Raw genomic sequence first — 24,174 nt, forward strand, 5'->3', positions numbered from 1 at the left:
AGCAGACACGCCTGTGACTTTGGCAACTTTACAAGTGGATTCTGGGGAAGTGAGGGGGAGGCGGGTCAAAGTCCAGGCTCAGGGAGGGCAACACTGCAAGTAAAACATGTCTGACTTTAAGAAATAAGTTCTTATTTTTTCCCTAAAAAGTAATAATGTTTTGCCGAGCAAAGTTTTCTTGAGAAAAAAAATCTTTCTGTGTGGAGCATGTTCTCCCCGTGTCTACCACTAAAAACATGTACAATAGGTGAATCCTTCAGCAGGTGATTCTGACCATCAGCCTGGCTCCACATCATGGAGGCGGGTCTCCGGGCGCAGCAATACTTTCCTTAAATATTAGTATTTATTAACAACATTTTACTTAAATCAAGCAACATTTCAGTAAAATACCCACAATATTTCACTAAATAAGAATGTTTTCCTTAAATTATTCCATTTTCTGAGACATTTTGCTGAATTCGAGCTTTATTTGCTTAAATTTAGTGTTTCTTGTTTTATGATGAGAAAAAGGCCCCTTTGGGAATCGAACCCAGGAACTTCGAGCTGTGAAGCTGAGGCTCTAACCACTGTGCCACCGAGCCGCCCACTTTAAAGAATGGAATGTATTATCTCTCTGTGAGAAGCAGTTCTTACATTAAGAGTTGTTGATCTTAGTTTTTCTTTTTCTAAAACTGAGGAAGATTCAAAAAGTTTTTCTTTCTTTGTTACAAGAAAAATCATCATGTTTTTAGCAAATTTATCTGAGCAACAAATGGCCAGATTTTATTTCCTAAAAACAAGATTTTTTTTCTCAAGAAAACTTTGTTTGGCAAAACGTTATTACTTTTTAGGGAAAAAATAAGACCTTATTTCTTAAAGTAAGACATGTTTTACTTACTTAGAATCCACTTTCTGCAGTGCAGGGTTTGAAGACTTTAGTGGTGACTGACCACAGGACGTCCAGGACCTTCTGAGCCCCGGCTCCTCTGGCCAGAACCTGCTCCTCGTCCCTCAGACTCGTTATGAGACCATCACTTTTTCCTTGTTTTTCATCCTGGTTTTTGTCGCTATAGTGACGCCTTAAGAGCTTTTAGGGCGGGGTTTAGGCAGAGGCCGATTATCTTCATTGCAAAAAGACTGAGGGCCAGAGCTGCCAGTTTTAGCCCAGAGTAAAGCACCATTTTCCTACGAATGCCAGCATTTCTCTACATTCTGGTCACACCGTTAAACGATGAAGAAAAGTTGAGGTTCTACTGAAATCTAAAGCAGGAACCAAAGAAAATCAAACTATGGTTTGTTTTTCCATCTTTTTTCTTTCCATTTTTTAATTTCTTGCCCAATGTTTGCCCCATTTCACCCAATCTTTTTTCTTCTTATTATTTTTCCACAATTTTTTTTCTTGTTTTCACAATTGTTTTTCCTTCTTACTATTTTTTCATAATTGATTCCCTATTTTTGCCCATTTTTCCCCCCAAAACAATTTCAACACGATTTCCCCATTTTTTTAGCCACATTTCCCCCCATTTTCCCCATGTTTAGAACTTTCCTGTCATTGAACCCGATGTTGTAAATGTGCAGATCCTCCACACATTATTGTTCTGTTTTCTGGTTCTAGACGACACATATTTCAGTACAGATGTCGGATAAAGCCTTGTTCAGATATTGAACGGTGCCCAGCCCTACACATGACCCAGCTGGGTGTTTTTATTAGACCTTTTTGAAAGATCTGACTGTATTTTACACATTTTTAGAGTCTTCAAACACCTGACCTCTGATTTGTAATAATATCATCTTCAAAATCATTCAAAACATCCTGAGGGCCAGAGCTTCTATGCCGGAGGGCCGGATTTGGCCCTCGGGCCTGACGTTGCCGACCCCTGTTTTAGGGTAAAGTGGAAGTGGAGAAACTGTGCTGGTTCAGGAGGGGGTTAAAAGTTCAAATGGAAACAGGAAGTGTGTGAGAAACGCCCCACAGTGCAAATGCTGACCAAGCCTGTTGCATCACCTACAATGCAGCTGCATGTTGGGGGTGAAGGACTTTGTTTCACCTCTGGAGGGGGATTTGTCCTCGGCTTTGTTTTTCTCACTTCATATTTATAATAATGATTAATTGTGCTGTCATTCATATCAATCAATCAATCAATCAAACTTTATTTATAAAGCGCTTTTCATACCGAAAGGTTTCACAAAGTGCTTTACAGATTACAACATTTAAAACTATGCGCCTGCACAACCTCCCATATATATATTTTATATATTAGGAATAAATAAACAGATTAGTCAGTTAAAGGCTAAGCTAAAAAGGTGGGTCTTGAGCTGCTCTTAAAAACATGAACGTTCTCTGCAGCCCTGAGCTCCTCCTCAGGTCTGAGCTGCTCCTCAGGTGGTTTCAGAGGCGAGGGCCGTAATATTGAGCCTAGGGATGCACCGATACCAGTATCGGGTATCGGGCCGATACCACATGCTTGTACTCATACTCGTACTCATTCATGAGGTCCCGATACCAGAAACCGATTCCATTTGACGTGGGGCCAGCGCAGCTACGAGGCGCAGCCACGAGGCGCAGCCACGAGGCGCAGCCACGAGGCGCACCTACGAGGCGCACCTACGAGGCGCAGTTACGAGGCGCAGTTACATACGTGAGGACCAGGACATACGTGAGGACCAGGCCATATGTGAGGACCAGGCCATATGTGAGGACCAGGCCATATGTGAGGACCAGGACATACGTGAGGACCAGGACATATGTGAGGACCAGGCCATACGTGATGACCACGCCATACGTGAGGACCAGGACATACGTGAGGACCAGGACATACGTGAGGACCACGCCATACGTGAGGACCAGGACATACGTGAGGACCAGGACATACGTGAGGACCAGGACATACGTGAGGACCAGGCCATACGTGATGACCAGGACATATGTGAGGACCAGGCCATACGTGATGACCACGCCATACGTGAGGACCAGTTCATACGTGATGACCAGGACATACGTGAGGACCAGGACATATGTGAGGACCAGGCCATACGTGATGACCAGGACATACGTGAGGACCAGGACATATGTGAGGACCAGGACATACGTGAGGACCAGGACATACATGATGACAGGACATACGTGAGGACCAGGCCATATGTGAGGACCACGCCATACGTGAGGACCAGGCCATACGTGAGGACCACGCCATACGTGAGGACCAGGACATACGTGAGGACCAGGCCATACGTGAGGACCAGGCCATACGTGAGGACCAGGACATACGTGAGGACCAGGACATACGTGAGGACCAGGACATACGTGAGGACCAGGCCATACGTGATGACCACGCCATACGTGAGGACCAGGACATACGTGAGGACCAGGACATACGTGAGGACCAGGACATCCGTGAGGACCAGGCCATACGTGATGACCAGGCCATACGTGAGGACCAGGACATACGTGAGGACCAGGACATACGTGAGGACCAGGACATATGTGAGGACCAGGACATACGTGAGGACCAGGACATACGTGAGGACCAGGACATACGTGAGGACCAGGACATACGTGAGGACCAGGCCATACGTGATGACCAGGACATACGTGAGGACCAGGACATACGTGAGGACCAGGACATACGTGAGGACCAGGACATACGTGAGGACCAGGATATACGTGATGACCAGGCCATACGTGAGGACCAGGACATACGTGAGGACCATGACATATGTGAGGACCAGGCCATACGTGATGACCAGGCCATACGTGAGAACCAGGCCATACGTGAGGACCAGGCCGTACGTGATGACCAGGACATACTTGAGGACGAGGCCATACGTGAGGACCAGGACATACGTGAGGACCAGGACATACGTGAGGACCAGGCCATACGTGAGGACCAGGACATACGTGATGACCAGGCCATACGTGAGGACCGCGCCATACGTGAGGACCAGGCCATACGTGAGGACCAGGACATACGTGAGGACCAGGCCATACGTGAGGACCAGGCCATACGTGATGACCAGGACATACGTGAGGACCAGGACATACGTGAGGACCAGGCCATACGTGAGGACCAGGACATACGTGAGGACCAGGACATACGTGAGGACCAGGCCATACGTGATGACCAGGACATACGTGAGGACCAGGACATACGTGAGGACCAGGACATATGTGAGGACCAGGACATACGTGAGGACCAGGACATACGTGAGGACCAGGACATACGTGAGGACCAGGCCATACGTGAGGACCAGGCCATACATGAGGACCAGGCCATACGTGAGGATCAGGCCGTACGTGATGACCAGGACATACTTGAGGACCAGGCCATACGTGAGGACCGCGCCATACGTGAGGACCAGGACATACGTGAGGACCAGGACATACGTGAGGACCAGGACATATGTGAGGACCAGGCCATACGTGATGACCACGCCATACGTGAGGACCAGGACATACGTGAGGACCAGGACATACGTGAGGACCACGCCATACGTGAGGACCAGGACATACGTGAGGACCAGGACATACGTGAGGACCAGGACATACGTGATGACAGGACATACGTGAGGACCAGGACCTACGTGAGGACCAGGCCATACGTGAGGACCAGGCCATATGTGAGGACCACGCCATACGTGAGGACCAGGCCATACGTGAGGACCAGGACATACGTGAGGACCAGGCCATACGTGATGACCACGCCATACGTGAGGACCAGGACATACGTGAGGACCAGGACATACGTGAGGACCACGCCATACGTGAGGACCAGGCCATACGTGAGGACCAGGACATACGTGAGGACCAGGACATACTTGAGGACCAGGACATACGTGAGGACCAGGCCATACGTGATGACCAGGACATACGTGATGACCAGGCCATACGTGAGGACCAGGCCATACGTGAGGACCAGGACATACGTGAGGACCAGGACATACTTGAGGACCAGTTCATACGTGATGACCAGGCCATACGTGATGACCAGGCCATACGTGAGGACCAGGCCATACGTGAGGACCAGGACATACGTGAGGACCAGGACATACATGATGACAGGACATACGTGAGGACCAGGACATACGTGAGGACCAGGCCATACGTGAGGACCAGGACATACGTGAGGACCAGGCCATACGTGAGGACCAGGACATACGTGAGGACCAGGCCATACGTGAGGACCAGGACATACGTGAGGACCAGGACATATGTGAGGACCAGGACATACGTGAGGACCAGGCCATACGTGAGGACCAGGACATACGTGAGGACCAGGACATACATGATGACAGGACATACGTGAGGACCAGGACATACGTGAGGACCAGGACATACATGATGACAGGACATACGTGAGGACCAGGACATACGTGAGGACCAGGCCATACGTGAGGACCAGGACATACGTGAGGACCAGGCCATACGTGAGGACCAGGACATACGTGATGACCAGGCCATACGTGAGGACCAGGCCATACGTGAGGACCAGGACATACGTGAGGACCAGGACATACGTGATGACCAGGCCATACGTGATGACCAGGACATACGTGATGACCAGGCCATACGTGAGGACCAGGCCATACGTGAGGACCAGGACATACGTGAGGACCAGGCCATACGTGAGGACCAGGCCATACGTGAGGACCACGCCATACGTGAGGACCAGGCCGTACGTGAGGACCAGGACATACGTGATGACCAGGCCATACGTGAGGACCAGGCCATACGTGATGACCAGGCCATACGTGAGGACCAGGCCATACGTGAGGACCACGCCATACGTGAGGACCAGGCCATACGTGAGGACCAGGTCATACGTGAGGACCAGGACATACGTGAGGACCAGGTCATACGTGAGGACCAGGCCATACGTGAGGACCAGGACATACGTGAGGACCACGCCACACGTGAGGACCAGGCCATACGTGAGGACCTGGACATACGTGATGACCAGGCCATACGTGAGGACCAGGACATACGTGAGGACCAGGACATACGTGAGGACCAGGACATACGTGAGGACCAGGACATACGTGATGACCAGGCCATACGTGAGGACCAGGACATACGTGAGGACCAGGACATACGTGAGGACCAGGACATACGTGAGGACCAGGACATCCGTGAGGACCAGGCCATACGTGATGACCAGGACATACGTGAGGACCAGGACATACGTGAGGACCAGGACATATGTGAGGACCAGGACATACGTGAGGACCAGGACATACGTGAGGACCAGGACATACGTGAGGACCAGGATATACGTGATGACCAGGCCATACGTGAGGACCAGGCCATACGTGAGGACCAGGCCATACGTGAGGATCAGGCCGTACGTGATGACCAGGACATACTTGAGGACCAGGCCATACGTGAGGACCGCGCCATACGTGAGGACCAGGACATACGTGAGGATCAGGCCGTACGTGATGACCAGGACATACTTGAGGACCAGGCCATACGTGATGACCAGGACATACGTGAGGACCAGGCCATACGTGAGGACCAGGCCATACGTGAGGACCAGGCCATACGTGAGGACCAGGACATACTTGAGGACCAGGACATACATGAGGACCAGGACATACGTGATGACCAGGACATACGTGAGGACCAGGACATACGTGAGGACCAGGCCATACGTGAGGACCAGGCCACACGTGATGACCAGGACATACGTGAGGACCAGGACATACGTGAGGACCAGGACATACGTGAGGACCAGGCCATACGTGAGGACCAGGCCATACGTGATGACCAGGCCGTACGTGAGAACCAGGACATACGTGATGACCAGGACATACGTGAGGACCAGGACATACGTGAGGACCAGGCCATACGTGAGGACCAGGCCATACGTGATGACCAGGACATACGTGAGGACCAGGACATACGTGAGGACCAGGACATACGTGAGGACCAGGCCATACGTGAGGACCAGGCCATACGTGATGACCAGGCCGTACGTGAGGACCAGGACATACGTGATGACCAGGCCATACGTGAGGACCAGGACATACGTGAGGACCAGGACATACGTGAGGACCAGGCCATACGTGAGGACCAGGACATACGTGAGGACCAGGACATACGTGAGGACCAGGACATACGTGAGGACCAGGACATACGTGAGGACCAGGATATACGTGAGGACCAGGACATACGTGAGGACCAGGCCATACGTGATGACCAGGACATACGTGATGACCACGCCATACTTGAGGACCAGGACATACGTGAGGACCAGGACATACGTGAGGACCAGGACATACGTGAGGACCAGGACATCCGTGAGGACCAGGCCATACGTGATGACCAGGACATACGTGAGGACCAGGACATACGTGAGGACCAGGACATATGTGAGGACCAGGACATACGTGAGGACCAGGACATACGTGAGGACCAGGACATACGTGAGGACCAGGATATACGTGATGACCAGGCCATACGTGAGGACCAGGCCATACGTGATGACCAGGCCATACGTGAGGATCAGGCCGTACGTGATGACCAGGCCATACGTGAGGATCAGGCCGTACGTGAGGACCAGGACATACGTGAGGACCAGGACATACGTGAGGACCAGGATATACGTGAGGACCAGGCCATACGTGAGCACCAGGCCATACGTGAGGACCAGGCCATACGTGAGGATCAGGCCGTACGTGATGACCAGGACATACTTGAGGACCAGGCCATACGTGAGGACCGCGCCATACGTGAGGACCAGGACATACGTGAGGATCAGGCCGTACGTGAGGACCAGGATATACGTGATGACCAGGCCATACGTGAGGACCAGGACATACGTGAGGACCAGGACATACGTGAGGACCAGGACATACGTGAGGACCAGGACATCCGTGAGGACCAGGATATACGTGATGACCACGCCATACTTGAGGACCAGGACATACGTGAGGACCAGGACATACGTGAGGACCAGGACATACGTGAGGACCAGGACATCCGTGAGGACCAGGCCATACGTGATGACCAGGACATACGTGAGGACCAGGACATACGTGAGGACCAGGACATATGTGAGGACCAGGACATACGTGAGGACCAGGACATACGTGAGGACCAGGACATACGTGAGGACCAGGATATACGTGATGACCAGGCCATACGTGAGGACCAGGCCATACGTGATGACCAGGCCATACGTGAGGATCAGGCCGTACGTGATGACCAGGCCATACGTGAGGATCAGGCCGTACGTGAGGACCAGGACATACGTGAGGACCAGGACATACGTGAGGACCAGGATATACGTGATGACCAGGCCATACGTGAGGACCAGGCCATACGTGAGGACCAGGCCATACGTGAGGATCAGGCCGTACGTGATGACCAGGACATACTTGAGGACCAGGCCATACGTGAGGACCGCGCCATACGTGAGGACCAGGACATACGTGAGGACCAGGACATACTTGAGGACCAGGCCATACGTGATGACCAGGACATACGTGAGGACCAGGACATACGTGAGGACCAGGACATACGTGAGGACCAGGACATACTTGAGGACCAGGCCATACTTGAGGACCAGGCCATACGTGAGGACCAGGACATACGTGAGGACCAGGACATACGTGAGGACCAGGACATACTTGAGGACCAGGCCATACGTGAGGACCAGGCCATACGTGAGGACCAGGACATACGTGAGGACCAGGACATACGTGAGGACCAGGCCATACGTGAGGACCAGGCCATACGTGAGGACCAGGACATACGTGAGGACCAGGACATACGTGAGGACCAGGCCATACGTGAGGACCAGGCCATACGTGAGGACCAGGACATACGTGAGGACCAGGACATACGTGAGGACCAGGACATACGTGAGGACCAGGACATACGTGAGGACCAGGATATACGTGAGGACCAGGACATACGTGAGGACCAGGCCATACGTGATGACCAGGACATACGTGATGACCACGCCATACTTGAGGACCAGGACATACGTGACGACCAGGACATACGTGAGGACCAGGCCATACGTGATGACCAGGCCATACGTGAGGACCAGGCCATACGTGAGGACCAGGACATACTTGAGGACCAGGCCATACGTGAGGACCAGGACATACGTGAGGACCAGGCCATACATAAGGACCAGGCCATACGTGAGGACCAGGACATACGTGAGGACCAGGACATACGTGAGGACCAGGAAATACGTGAGGACCAGGAAATACGTGAGGACCAGGACATACGTGAGGACCAGGACATACGTGAGGACCAGGACATACGTGAGGACCGCGCCATACGTGAGGACCAGGACATACGTGAGGACCAGGACATACGTGAGGACCAGGCCATACGTGAGGACCAGGACATACGTGAGGACCAGGACATACGTGAGGACCAGGACATACGTGAGGACCAGGACATACGTGAGGACCAGGACATACGTGAGGACCACGCCATACGTGATGACCAGGCCATACGTGAGGACCAGGACATACGTGAGGACCAGGACATACGTGAGGACCAGGACATACGTGAGGACCAGGACATACGTGAGGACCAGGACATACGTGAGGACCACGCCATACGTGATGACCAGGCCATACGTGAGGACCAGGACATACGTGAGGACCAGGACATACGTGAGGACCAGGACATACGTGAGAACCAGGCCATACGTGAGGACCAGGACATACGTGAGGACCAGGACATACGTGAGGACCAGGACATACGTGAGGACCAGGCCATACGTGAGGACCAGGACATACGTGATGACAGGACATACACTCCACTTGTTGTCCCTTTATATATATTATTATTATTATATAAGTGAACATGAACAAAGGAGGTGCTGTAGAGGCGTGGAAGATGCATGTGAAGTCACTGGCCTGAAGCCTCATGTCGCCGGCTTGACGCTCCCGACACGACGAACAACTAGACACCCCCAGACCAGCCTCGCCCCGCCCCGCAGCAGGTGATGTGGAAAAGGACCTGTTTATACATTCCTCTGGCTAAAATGCAGGGACACCGACCCCACCTCACCACATGTGCTTTAGCATTTGAACTGTAGTGTGCCTCGTGCTTAGCACACTTCAGGGCCAGTTCAAAGATAATGTGAGCAGCAGAAACAAAGACAAATATCTTTGCTTGTACCTTCTGTGTCTTTTGGCACCATCTCTTAAAGATGTATTTCTGTGTCCAGTTGTTTCCCTGTAGAATGATTCTTCCTTTATGAACATGGTGCTGTCTGAAACAGCTCCGTTCACCTGTTGGTCTATGGCAGATACGGGACTGGCAGCAGCTGCAGGAGGTGCCATGTTGTGACCCCAGGTATGGCGTCCTCCAGGCGTCTGGACATGACCAGGAGGTGGCGCTAGTTTGACTAAAGGAGGGGCACCTTTGTGATCTCCCACAGTCAGGCCTTTGTACAGTGGTTTTATCGGTGCTACACATCTGTATCATTGTCTGATTCTTGTGCATGAGCTCGTCACCGAGGGAGGGGTTTATGATTCTGAGGAAAAAGCAACACTGAGCAGGACAGAGTTCAGCCCTGGACCAGTGTCCCCACTCATCATTCTGTAGAAAAGGTCTCAGGGCTGTGATTGGCTCAGAGCAGACACGCCTGTGACTTTGGCAACTTTACATCTGGATTCTGGGGAAGTGAGTGGGAGGCGGGTCAAAGTCCAGGCTCAGTGAGGTCTATATAAACGGTCAGGGGGGGGTCATTGATCTGTGCGCTGCAGCAGACCGTGCTCCAGGTAAGACTTTTACAGCTGGAAACCTTTTAAACGTAAAGATAACGTAGAGATAACAATTTGAAACTTCTGTAAATAACTGACATAAATATGATGAAAAATATAAAGTGAGTTTTCTGCCAAAATGCTTTAAATTTAATACTTTTTCGGTAACAAAATGTGAATGATGGATCGACACAAGTCTAAATTTGTGGTTATATTTTGTGACATTTAGTTACAAAGATGTTTGCTTGTTGAAATTCAAAATTCAATCAGGTGGAATTACTTATTTTAAAATCTGTTTGAAAAAAGCCCTGATGATATTGTTGAGTCCAAGCCTGGAAAGTTCAGTCTGTAGTGACTAAAGTCATCAAAATGCATTTTGAGAAAATGTCCTTGAAAATTCCCAAATTAATCTGTGAGGAACCTTGACTCATGGATTAACCACTAAACTCCCGCCTGAACCGAGCACATTTCCTCCAGTTTGGCTTTACCCCAATCCAAAAGCTTCTGGAAAAAAGCTGTGAAAATAGCAACAAAACTGAGACGAAAACAGTGATGGAAATGTGACAAAAAAGTGACGAAAAATGGATGAAAAAATGACAAAAAATAAATAAAAAAATTGACAAAAAATAACAAAAATTTGACCAAAAAATGACAAAAACGTGACAAAAAGAGAAAAAAAAAGACAATTTATGTGACAAAAAAGTGACGAAAAATTAATAAAAAACGCCAAAAAAATGACAAAAATTTGACAAAAATTTGACAAAAATGTGACAAAATGTGACAAAAAAACGACAAAAAAATGACAAAATTGTGACAAAAATGTGACAAAAAAATGACAAAAATGTGACAAAAAAATAACAAAAATGTGACAAAAAATGACAAAATTGTGACAAAAATGTGACAAAAAAATGACAAAAATGTGACAAAAAAATAACAAAAATGTGACAAAAAATGACAAAAATGTGACAAAAATTTGACAAAAATTTGACAAAATGTGGCAAAAAAACGACAAAAAAATGACAAAAATGTGACAAAAAAATGACAAAAATGTGACAAAAAAATGACAAAAAAATGACAAAAATGTGACAAAAAAATTACAAAAATGTGACAAAAAAATTACAAAAAAGTTAAAAATATGAGTTGAATACCCAACAAAAAAAATGATATAAAAAAAAATCTGATGACGTGAGGAAAAAGATCCTCTCGGTTCAGGCGGGAGTTAAGAGGTTAATTAAACCTGTTTTGTGAAGATCAGGGATTTACTTGTTTGTTTCCAGTTGAAAGTTTATATGTTAAGACCAAACTGGTCCAAAGCCTGAAAACTGAAAGAATTGAGTTTTGCCTGTAGTGTCTCCCCTTAACCACAGACACATTTCATTTGGAACGTTCTGTTTTCAGGGTTCATTGTTCTGAAGCTGAAGATGCCGTCATACACTGTCACAGTCTTCACTGGGGACTGCCCTCTTTCACACACTTTTAACGACATTTACATCAAGCTGGTGGGTGAGGATGGAGAGAGTGAACGTACCTGGGTTGAGGGGCCGTTCGGCTTCTTTCACGGATCAGTAAGTCGTTTACAGTATTCATTAACACGTGCATGACAGCACCTCTCAGATCTGGATGATTTCAGGAATCTACAATCTCTCTGAGCTGCAAGGAAAGCCTGGGGAAGCTGCTGATGATTGAGCTGGATAAGCAGCAGCTGCTACTGTTTACTCAAGACAGCTGGTTTGTGGACAAAGTGGAGGTGACGTCTCCAGAAGGACAAGTTTATAAGTTTCCCATTTATCACTGGATCGAGGATGAGGAAATCCACTACTACATGCAGGGGACAGGTCAGTGCAGGCTGGGGACACTTCTTTCAGGGAATGTTCAAAAGAGTGTGGAGTCGGTCTCTTCATCAGTGAGTTTTAGGCCCTGTCCACACGAAGTCAAGCTGAGGACCAAACGCAAAGATATTTTATCAGTCCAGTGTATCGTCCGTACGAGCCCGGAGTTTTGGGGGTTTGTAAACCACCATTTCCCAAACTAGGTCCCAGAGTGGAAAGATCTCAAAACGCCGTTCACGCGGCGCCGCTGCTACGTCGTCTCCGCAACTTTTACTAAAGCGATGACATCACAGCTCCAGAGTCTGTGATCCATAATCTACTGACCTGATAATGAGTTTTCCTCATGGATCTGTGATGTAGGGCTGAAACAACTAATCGATTAATTGACGACTAATCCATTATTTAAATCGTCGACAACTATTTTAGTAATCGATTAATCGTTTTCTGGTTCACACAGACTCAAATAGAGCAAAAATTACATGAAAATGTGGTATTTTTGATAAAAACCTACTTTGTTTTTTATAGTAAGTGCATGTAGTACACTTTGTACATTGTAAATGTCATGAATATCTGTTTGTGTCTCATCCGATCAGAAGCAGAATTAGCGCCAAGAGCCTCCAACAAACATTTACTTTACGTTTACTCCATCAACACGTCCTCAAGCGGATCCACTTCAGCTTTATGTGATAAAAAAATACACCATTCATGGCCAAGCGACTAATCGATTAATCGTAAAAATAGTCCATAGATTAATCTTTTACAAAATAATCGTTAGTTGCAGCCCTACTGTGATGGTTTGACCCCGCCCCTCTCTGCTCCACTGCCGTCCACAAGCCACAGGTGACAAGTAGAAAAACACAAGTCAGTCTGTGTGTTTGGACTGACAGTAAAAGTCAGTTCTATCATCTGTGTTAGTGTCACGGCGCCTCACACAGGCCTGGGAGATGAACTGCGCCGTTTTCACAGACCTGAGTCGACCCATGTGGACGCTCACATTTACTGAGCTGCTTCGTGCTCACAAAGAGAGTTTCAGAAAACATCAGCGTTTTGTCTTCGTGTGGATATAGCCTAAAAGCTGTGGGTGAATTTAACAATGGCCGCTGGTTGCTCTGCTTTAAGACCACGACGCTGCAGCACCTCCATGTGTGGGCGGCAAAACAAGCTAGTTTTGTGTTAGCATTGCACTTTCCACACGTTTTAAGCAGCTGTAAAGCCTGGTCTAATTTCTTGGAGTTTCCTACCTAGCTTTCTATGGGAACAACATGATAATGAGGCTGTTTCTGTGTTCTGAGGCTCATGGGGAACGTGCTCATCCCGTTGGGGGTGGTGCTGGGGGGGTGTTGAAGGGTCTGTGAGTTGGGGGTGGTTGTCCATGAGTTTTTGTTTACAAACTTTTATACAAATGTGACTGTAATGAAGCAGCCCTTTATAAAACACACCTACACACAGATTATAAAAAACACACACACACACACCCCCAGGCCAGTATACCCCCCCCACACACACCGACACCCCGCCCCAGACCAGTAAATCCCCCACACACCTGATGCTGCTTTGGAGCCCCATAATTGGAAATATAAAGTGTTCTTCACAGTACACCATCCTATATGTACTGTAAAAACTCCCATCTGTCCTCTGAACAGAAGAAACCACAAATAATGTTGGATTAATGATTTTATAGTGTGATGGCAGAGCGATGCAAAGTGAGTTTATATAATGGAGGTCAATGGGGCAGAAAATGATACTAACTTGAGATAGGGTTAAATTGGGGCAACAGTGGTAAAGCGGGTCGTCTCATGATCGGAAGTTTGGGGGTTCGATTCCTGCCTTCTGAAGGTGCACACTGTTGTTGTGTCCATGGGCAAGACACATCCTGTCTATGAATGAGAGTGTGAATGAGTGAATCCTGGATGTCATGCGCTTTGAAAGGCTAAGTAGGAGGGAAAGGGCTATATAAATTGAGACCATGTACCAAATGCTTTGAGAAGGTCTGTCTGGGTGATATAATGAGCCTATACTGATTATTATGTTTGTTTTTTGAATATTGTAGCTATGTTTGGCTTTGAGGAGCATAAAGCTGCGATAAAAAGAGCGCGGGAGCTCGAGCTCAAGCACAGAAAAGCACAATACTGGTGAGCACCTAATGTTACATGGATTTGTTTTTTAATTTCATCAACATAACTGTACATCTGCATCTCTTCCAGTTGGGACCTTTATAAAGGGGGAATGCCTCACTGCATGAACACAGAAAATGGTCTTCCTCCTGAAGTCAGATTCTCTTTCACAAAAGAGGTTGAATTTGATTGGACATATTTCAAAGGGTAAGTCATGTTCACAATAGTGTTGGATATTTTGTGACAAACTCATTTAAAAATGTTTTGTTCAAAGGCTTGCAGTGATGAAACTGACTGGTTTGGCCGACTGTGTCCAGCCTTGGACTGACTTTGATTGTCTACACAGAGTGTTCAACTGGTGCAAAAACGATGCCTCAAGTAATGACCTGAACCTAAAGCTCTGGTGTTAGTGACTTCAGAGTCATCACTGTGCTGATGTTTCTCAGAGTATGTGTACGAGCACTGGAGGGAAGACGCTTTCTTCGGTTCCCAGTACCTGAGTGGACTCAACCCCATCCTGATCCGACGCTGCACCGCTCTGCCTCAGCACTTTCCTGTCACGGATGAGATGGTCCACTTGGATTTAAACGGGGAAATGGAGGTCTGTGCTCACTCGAAAGACTTTTGATTAAAAACATTTCACCCAATAAATAGATTCATATACAAGCTTTTATTTTAGTGCAGACTATTATTATCATTGAAAAATGCCCAAACACTGTTCCCCTGACCTGTGTTTAGGGGGCAGCTGGTCTCCATGGAGATGTGACTAAAGTAATATGGGATCTAAATCTTTGATTACCCACAGCAAAAGTAGACAAGAGTTGAGTTGCAGGCCCTGATGTCACACTAATCAGAATCGTGGTGCCATCCTTTGACCAATGAGACGAGCTCCTGTGGACCGGCCTGTCAGGAACGCGATTACTTCCAAATGTCACATGACTCTCTCCTCACGTTGCAAACTTACAGACTATCACTTTAAAGTAACAAGACTGAGAAACAGTCTGTGAATGTTATGGATAATAAGTGTTGTTTGTGTTTTAGAAAGGAAACATGTTCCTGTGTGATTACAAGCTTTTGGATGGAGTGAAGACCAATGTGATCAATGGTGAACATCAGTATCTCACGGCTCCGCTCGTCCTCCTTCACAAAACCCCGATGGATGAGCTGAAGCCTGTGGCCATTCAGGTGAGGAGCGTGTCCAGAGCTCTGGTGTTACACTCTGGTGTAAAGAGTTACAGGTTTGATTTTCTCCTGCAGCTCAAACAGAAACCAGCAGAGGACAACCCGATCTTCCTCCCCTCTGACCGTGAGTACGACTGGTTATTGGCCAAGACCTTTGTGAGAAGCGCCGACTTCCATGACCACGAGCTCAATGTGCACCTGCTGCGCACTCACCTGCTGGCGGAGGTATTCGGTGTGGCTTTACTGAGGAACATCCCCAGAGTGCACCCTCTTTACAAGGTACAGTACGCACTAAAGACGGGCTCATTCACCAGTCGCTCCCCAAAGTCACTGATGCGTTTCTTAGTCACGGAGCCTTCTGTCATTCACATGTCACATTTGGAGCCCATGTGGTGCCCACAAATAGCCATTTTACAGCTTCCATGCTCTATTTAGCACCTGTCTTGATAAATAACATAATACTAAGTGTTTTTGCAAATTTAGAATTAGGTCCGAGCAACGGACACGCAGTGTCCCGTGAGGGTCTAATTAAAATCAATAACAGAGACCGAAAACGCAAGGTGATAAAAGATGGCTCAGTGGCGCCCCCTCAAACAGGCATTGAGTCAATGAGAGCCCGGTCACAAAAAATGTCATCGTACAAAGGTGACACTGGCCGGGGACATAGACCACATCAGAAAATATATTATGGCCCCAAAAAACGTCAAAAACGCTACAGGAAGTCATACATCTTGGCTCGAACCTGGAACCTTCAAAATCATATTTCTTGAACCTCTGACCACTTATCCCAGAGTTTTCAATTGAAAGCCTCATATTTTGGCCAATGTCCCAGACCCATGTTGCTTTAAAAATCATTTGTGCGTGGTCATGACAAGGCCGCAAGTCAGAGGCCATTTTCGACAAAAATCAAAGCCTCATATCTTTCACAGACTTTGTTGGATTGGAACGGACACAATCCAGCGCGCCTGCACATTCCCGAGCTGGACCTAATGTTGCGCAAACGCAGCCACTACCGCCAAAAATGCCTTTAAAGTGGCTTGTAAGTGGCTTGTAAGTGGCTTGTAAGTGGCCCACCCATCCACCGTTAAAATAGCCTATCAAAAACGGGGAAAACACTGTTTCAAAATGGGCAGAGCTAAAGAGTGGGGGGCAGTATGGAAAGATTTAGGCAAAACTGGGGAAAATGTCGAATACAGCTCCAGCCCTGCAGCACCCACGGGATCGGTGCAGCCAATAGAAGTACGCGGAAAAGCATTCCATGGAATTTGGCATCTCTGGCCAGATGCTGTTTTGCCTAGCGGATTCTCCCGGGTATTGCGGCAATAAAGCTCACACCCAAGCTGGACGAAGTCCCCAGTTTAGTTTAGTTTAGTTTAGTTTATTTGAACAACAGATGCATACAAGTATAGTATACATACAACATGCAGAATTTTTCACAACATAAGAGGTATTAGTGCTGCTCAAAGGGAGTAGGAAGAAGTTAGTTATAACTTATGCCCTACCCCTCCTTTCAGACTTAAACTACTGCTCACGACACAATCATTTTTGTATGTATATTTAGGCTTTAACCATGAGATCTATGCGGCAATTCTAGTCTGAGGAATTGCCTTAGTAGTGAATTAAATCAACAAACAGCTCCTCTTAGCTAATCCCAAACAGTAAAGTCATTAGTTCATAACATTCTTGTGTTGCACTTGCATAAGGCTGAAGGTGCACATTCTGGACATCACATAATAAATCCGGATTCATTACACACTTCTCATAATCAGATCAAAATAACAGACAATTCACAGTTAAGGAACAGATGATTAATTTACAAGAGTTTTGCAGACTTTTCCAGTATTTACTTTCTGTACATTATTTTAAATTGTCCTACAGTTGAATGCATTTTTAAGTCCTCTTCTAATGAGTTCCAGAGGTCGACTCCACTTCGTGTAACAGACAGACTTTTTTGTGTTGTGCGGGAATATTTTTCCTTAAGATTCATTTTCCTTCTTAGGTTATAACCCCCATCACGGTCTGAAAACATGATTTGAATGTTTGCAGGGAGTACTGTTTAACTGTTTATGGCTTTGAAAACAACTAGGGCAGTTTTTAATTGCACCAATTCTGTGAATTTGAGAATCTGCGACTGTACAAATAGTGGGTTGGTGAGCTCCCTATATCCGACTTTGTGGATAATTTGTAAGGCCTTCTTTTGTAATTTATATAGAACGTCTGCATTGCTTTTATACGTGTTCCCCCAGATTTCCGCGCAGTAGGTCAGGTAAGGTAGTCTAAGAGAACTGTACATGATATGTAATGACTGCTTATCAAAGAAATGTCTCGCTCTGCCCATTAAAGACACGTTTTTTGCCATTTTGGCTCTGATCTTAGTGATATGGGTTTTCGCAGAGCTTTTCGTCAACATTATTAATTGTCCCTTGTTTTTCTCATCAGCTTCTGATTCCTCACACTCGTTACACCTTTGCTATCAACACTTTGGCGAGAAAACAACTCATTTCAGAAGACGGGGTTTTGACAAAGGTAAACCATCATTTCATAGATAGTATGTCCCTAATGCACAATGATGATTAAAAACAATCAAACTTCTGTCTCAGTATGCAGCCGCTGGTGGTGAGGGTATGATCACCATCCTGGAGAGGGCGCTGTCCTCACTGACCTACCGCTCCCTCTGTCTCCCAGAGGACATTAAGGACAGAGGGGTGGAGTCAGTGCCCAAATACTACTACAGAGACGACGGCCTCCGGCTGTGGGACATCATACACAGGTACAAAGGATTCTGAGGAGGCTGTTCGTTCTACTGCTGCAACAGAGACACATGTGACTGTGAAATGATGATCTTTTAAGGTTTGTGAGTGGCATCTTGACCAACTACTACAAGAGCGACAGCGATGTCCAAAAGGACTCGGAGCTGCAGAACTTCATCAAGAATGTATTTGAAAATGGATTTCTGTCTCGCAAAGAATCAGGTGAGTCATTTGGAAAACCCAGTTCTTTACCAAACAGTTGGACAATAATGAAGTTTATAATGAAAGTGGTGATGTTTTAGGAATCCCCCAGAGCTTCAGTGCGGTGGATGAACTGGTGAAGTTTGTCACTATGGTCATTTTCACCTCCTCCGCCCAGCACTCAGCGGTCAACAATGGACAGGTGATGATGTGAACTATGAAAAAGGTTCCTTGTATATTGTATATCTGCACTATAGGATTGTACCTATTAACGTCTATATCCAATTTTAATATGCAGTGATATCTCTTTAAAACTTCAATAATAACTAGAAATGCAATGGCTGCGCCATTGCGATTGACTGCGGAAATGCGGGAAGCGAATGCAGAAATTGCATAAACTTTTCAAATTGCATAATCAAATTTGCATAAACTGGTAAAATGCATAAAATGTCATGTTGCATAAACGGTATAAACTGCAAAAAGTGGTAAAATGCATGAATGGGATAATTTGCATAAATTATGTAAATTGCATAAACGCTTTAAAATTCATAAATCCTAAATGGCATAAACTCTTACGTTGCATAAACGGTTTAAAATGCATAAACTGGTTAAATCCCATAAAGTGGTTACTTTGCATAAATTGTTAATATTGCATAAACTTTTTATATTCCATAAACTGGTCAAACTGTTGAAATGGCCTCAGTGCTTGATTGGCAGAAGCTGCACAAATGGCTGAAAGTCCTGGAGTCTCCCCATTGGCTGGATTCACCCCATACACACCAATGCGACAGGTCCACATACACACCAATGCAAACATTTCAAACTCTCGTATAAAAAAACTGGAAAACTGCAGAAGGCCAATTTTTTCTCAAAACCCACAAGTTGCATAAGCTGAACATGCACAAAGTGGAGAAATTGCAGAAAATGCAGAAAAAAGTGCAGAAAAGCATGGATTTGCGGCAGCCCCATTATAAGTCAATGGGAAAAATCTCCGACATTTCGGCTGATTGCGGAAAAACCGCAAGTTGCAGAAGTCCCAAAAGTAATAGCACCCTTCTCCTCAACATGCGGAACATTTTGATGCATAACTTGCATAAATTGCACAAAGCATGAAGGTGCTGAAAGCTCTAGAAAATCGGGAAAAAGATGGAAGAGGAATAATAATAAAGAACATGAAAACCAATAATTGACTGCGGAATTCCGCAGTCAATCAACTAGAAATGCAATGGCTGCGCCATTGCGATTGACTGCGGAAATGCGGGAAGCAAATGCAGAAATTGCATAAACTCTTCAAATTCCATAATCAAATTTGCATAAACTGGTAAAATGCATAAAATGTCATGTTGCATAAACTGCAAAAAGTGGTAAAATGCATGAATGGGATAATTTGCATAAATTATGTAAATTGCATAAAGCTTTAAAATGCATAAATCCTAAATGGCATAAACTCGTCAGTTGCATAAACGCTTTTAAAATGCATTAACTGGTTAAATCCCATAAAGTGGTTACTTTGCATAAATTATTAATGTTGCATAAACTTTTTAAATTCCATAAAGTGGTCAAACTGTTGAAATGGCCTCAGTGCTTGATTGGCAGAAGCTGCACAAATGGCTGAAAGGCCTGGAGTCGCCCCATTGGCTGGATTCCCCCATACACACTAATGCGACAGGTCCACATACACACTAATGCAAAAATTTCAAACTCCTGTATAAAAAAACTGGAAAACTGCAGAAGGCCGATTTTTTCTCAAAACCCACAAGTTGCAGAAGCTGAACATGCACAAAGTGCAGAAATTGCAGAAAATGCAGAAAAAAGTGCAGAAAAGCATGGATTTGCGGAAGCCCCATTATAAGTCAATGGGAAAAATCTCCAACATTTTGGCCGATTGCGGAAAAAACGTAAGTTGCAGAAGTCCCAAAAGTAATAGCACCTTCTCCTCAACATGCGGAACGTTTTGATGCATAACTTCCATAAATTGCACAAAGCATGAAGGTGCTGAAAGCTCTAGAAAATCGGGAAAAAGATGGAAGAGGAATAATAATAAAGAACATGAAAACCAATAATTGACTGCGGAAGAATTCCGCAGTCAATCAATAAAGAACATGAAAACCAATAATTGACTGCGGAAGAATTCCGCAGTCAATCAATAATACATGTTATTTGTTGGTGCCCTTCTTAACACCCAAGGTCACCTTACATTTAAAAGGGTAAAAACGACAGCACATGGGTGAACGCATGTGCAGTGGGAGTGAGTTCCAGAGCCCGGGTGCTGAGCGGCTGAAGGCCCGAGCGCCCGCATGAGCAGCGGCGTGAGCGTGCTGGGGTGTAAGGGGCGAAGTAAACCGGAGCCAGATTATGGAGAGCTTTGAATGTTAGCAGGAGGAGTTTGTTCTGTTCGCTACTTGACCGGCAGTGGATTTGTTCAGAACTGGTGTTCTGTGATCTGAGGAACAGGTGTGGGTGATGATTAGCAAACTTTTTTGTCTCCGAGGCCAAAATGACAAAGGGCCTGTGAGTCACGGGCCAAACACGGCGATGTCAAGCATGAAAAACACATAGAACTGCAAATTATAAAGCTACTTTATTTTATTTTGAATGTTTTCGATCGCCTACATTTGCATTTGTTTCTATCCATGCAAATAACGTGCTATATTAAAACAAATGGTAACTATGGCAAAAGCCTAGTTGTAGTAGAACAAAGTCAACCATTGTAGCAATTTAGTGCAAAAAAAAAACCTGCATCTACATCACCCACAGAAACTTTACCTCATTTGTTCACTCAAAGAAAATGCCACATTTGATTATTTTGAAAAAGTGTCAGTTTAACATCAATTCTTTTATAAGTAAAATTTTAACATATACTGATGTTGATGTAACAACGTTTGAATTAAAAAATGGAAAACTGTGAAAGTTGCTGCTAAAACGCTCTGTAATTGATAAATACCAAGACACCACAACAGTGTTTCCTTAACTCTGTGAAAGGAGTGAAACAGCGCCCCCAATTTGACGCTGGTGGTCAAAAAGTGTACTGCATCCATATTTACCATTGAGAATGAATGGAAGAGAGTTTGTATTAACCACACACAGCGCAAAAGTTGGTCTCTCTCTGGCCAACAGAATTGTTTCGGCCCCACTTTGGGCACCCCTGTTCTAGACCTTCTTGCGGTGGCTTATGGGATTTCACGTAGCTCCTAGCCGCTAGTGAGGAACCTCCAGAGGTCCCTATGCTAAAGGAGGAAGCACAGGCTCCTTTCCCAAACTCCTTCCTCACTGACAGCTCTATTCGGATGCTTCTGATCATGGCAGACGCTGATGCACATCTAGTAAACCGGATCTCTAAGTCTAAGCAGAGAAACTCAGAGTCTGGGGGAGGAGGCACCAAATATTAAACTGTTACATCTAAACTCAATTGCCATCGAGAGTGTGTGTCATTTTAATGAGTCAGCCTCGGGTGATTTTGATGCTTTGCAGTTGGACATTGGGAACTGGATGCCCAACTTCCCGCCCACCTTACAACGCGCCCCGCCCACCGTGAAGGGCAGAGCCAACGAGAACGTCTTTCTGCAAACACTCCCTGACGTCAACGCCACCGTGAACATCCTGGCCATTCTCTGGCTCCTCAGCAAACAGTCCACAGACTTTGTATATGACTTTTACTTTTACCATGTGAGCTACTGTTGCTGTTGTGTGATTGGTTTCATGACTTTTGCTGTTCTCTCAGGTTCCTCTTGGTCGGTACCCAGAAGAACTGTTCTGTGAGGAGGTTCCCCGTGACCTGATCAAGAAGTTTCAAGAAGAACTGAAAGAGTTAGGTGCAGCTATTGGCAAACGGAACGCAAATCTGGACCTGCCGTACACGTATCTGGATCCAGAGTTGATGGAGAACAGTGTGGGAATTTAAAGCTTTTACTTTTATCTTTTTTTTGCCCTGATTTCTGGTGGAGGGCAGAGTGCTGATACTGGCTTTGTACTTGACCAGTGCTGTCGAATGTATCGTGGTCGTTACAAAACTTCAGAGCTGGTGTTCACTGAATGAAAAAAAGCCGCACTCGGGCAACGAGGGAACCCTTATAGCAGCTCCCACAGACTCCAAACTTTCCAGTCTGAGACCTAACAATATTTTGAAGGTTTTTTCAGACAGTTTTTTTAATATCTAATTCCTAGCCTGATTTATTCAGCTTTGAAACCAAAAAAACAGGCGGAATTTGAGTTTTTACAGATTTTTTCACTGATGATTAGTTTATTGAAAAACTAAATAAAATATCCAAAATCCCCTCTGAAAAAATCTTAGTTACTAATATGTCAATAAAATAAAACCATAAATTTTAATCTGGCTCAATTCATTATTTTGATTTCGTTGCCCAAAATATAGACAATTTTGGCCATTTTAATGCTCAAAATGCCTTATTTTTATGTGAAAACATAAAATGACAGAAAAAGTGCAATACATTTTTTTCTCATATTTATATCTGTGATGTTCAGCAAAAGTTTCAAATTGATATCTCTACATTTATTTTTTTCCCCTATTCACCTGCTGTGTCTCGCCTTAATTCCAAACTAATCAAATGACGTCTGGTAGATATTGGGAGGAAAAATCTTTCAAAATAAACTGAACTGAAATGAAAGACTTGTGTTGTCTTGCGTGATGTGGATAATGGTGTGATTGTTTTCAGAGCGAAACTCAATAAAGTATTTAGTGTCACTCATGGCGTCTGACCTGCAGTTGAACTCTGAGGAGTCAGTTCAAAGTAACAGTGGGGGATCAGCATTCTTCTTCTCTTCCAAAAACCTTTTTCTCATTTGGACTGAAGACATGATTTTTGCAATGAGTTATTTCCTTTTGTTAGAGAGTGGTTGATTTTCTGTATAAAAAGTGAGTTTGGGCAGAAATTGGATTTACATTTTTTCTAAAACACCCTTGGGTTAACGATCAGTAACAGCTTTGATTTGGATCGTTTTTTTAGTTTGTTTGTAAAGTTGAGTTTTCACATTTTCTTCCTAGTGTTTTTTCTGCCCCATTGATATTTATATATTTAGGACCCTGATTTGAGCAGCTTCAAAATTCCTACATTTATTAAACTTGAGTTTTTGGAGAGTTTCTGCTGGGATTTGTTTGCAGGATGTCAGAATAGCCTCCCAGAGCTGCTGTTTGGATGTGAACTGCCTCCCACCCTCATAGAAGTTTTGCTTGAGGCTCCAAAGGTTCTCAATAAGGTTGAGGTCAGGGGAGGAGGGGGTCCACATCATGAGTTCCTCTCCTGTTATGCCCATAGCATGGACATTAAACTGAATATAAAAAAACATCCTCGTCATTAAGCACAAGGATCAGAACTGCTCTCTTCAGCTATTCTATTCTTTAACAAAGCCTCCTCATCCAGCTCCTCT

At 45.8% G+C, this 24,174-nt stretch overlaps 2 protein-coding genes across 2 annotated transcripts in view; one reads left to right on the top strand and one right to left on the bottom strand.

Annotated features, from left to right (window-relative positions):
- LOC306983125 (uncharacterized protein) overlaps positions 1 to 24,174 on the bottom strand; it is a 269,919-nt gene that overhangs the window by 50,799 nt on the left and 194,946 nt on the right. The gene's annotated exons all lie outside the window — the stretch shown is intronic.
- LOC306959885 (polyunsaturated fatty acid lipoxygenase ALOX15B-like) lies at positions 14,941 to 22,690 on the top strand (the record flags this gene model as incomplete). The annotated part of the gene is made up of 10 exons (XM_079552137.1): positions 14,941 to 15,034; positions 15,103 to 15,257; positions 15,698 to 15,841; positions 15,914 to 16,117; positions 18,278 to 18,364; positions 18,439 to 18,608; positions 18,689 to 18,810; positions 18,891 to 18,991; positions 22,261 to 22,455; positions 22,511 to 22,690. The coding sequence occupies 10 exons, from the start codon at positions 14,941 to 14,943 to the stop codon at positions 22,688 to 22,690; spliced, it is 1,452 nt and encodes a 483-aa protein (XP_079408263.1).

Source organism: Gobius niger (assembly GCF_951799975.1).
Source record: "Gobius niger genome assembly, chromosome: 2".
Taxonomy (NCBI): domain Eukaryota; kingdom Metazoa; phylum Chordata; class Actinopteri; order Gobiiformes; family Gobiidae; genus Gobius; species Gobius niger.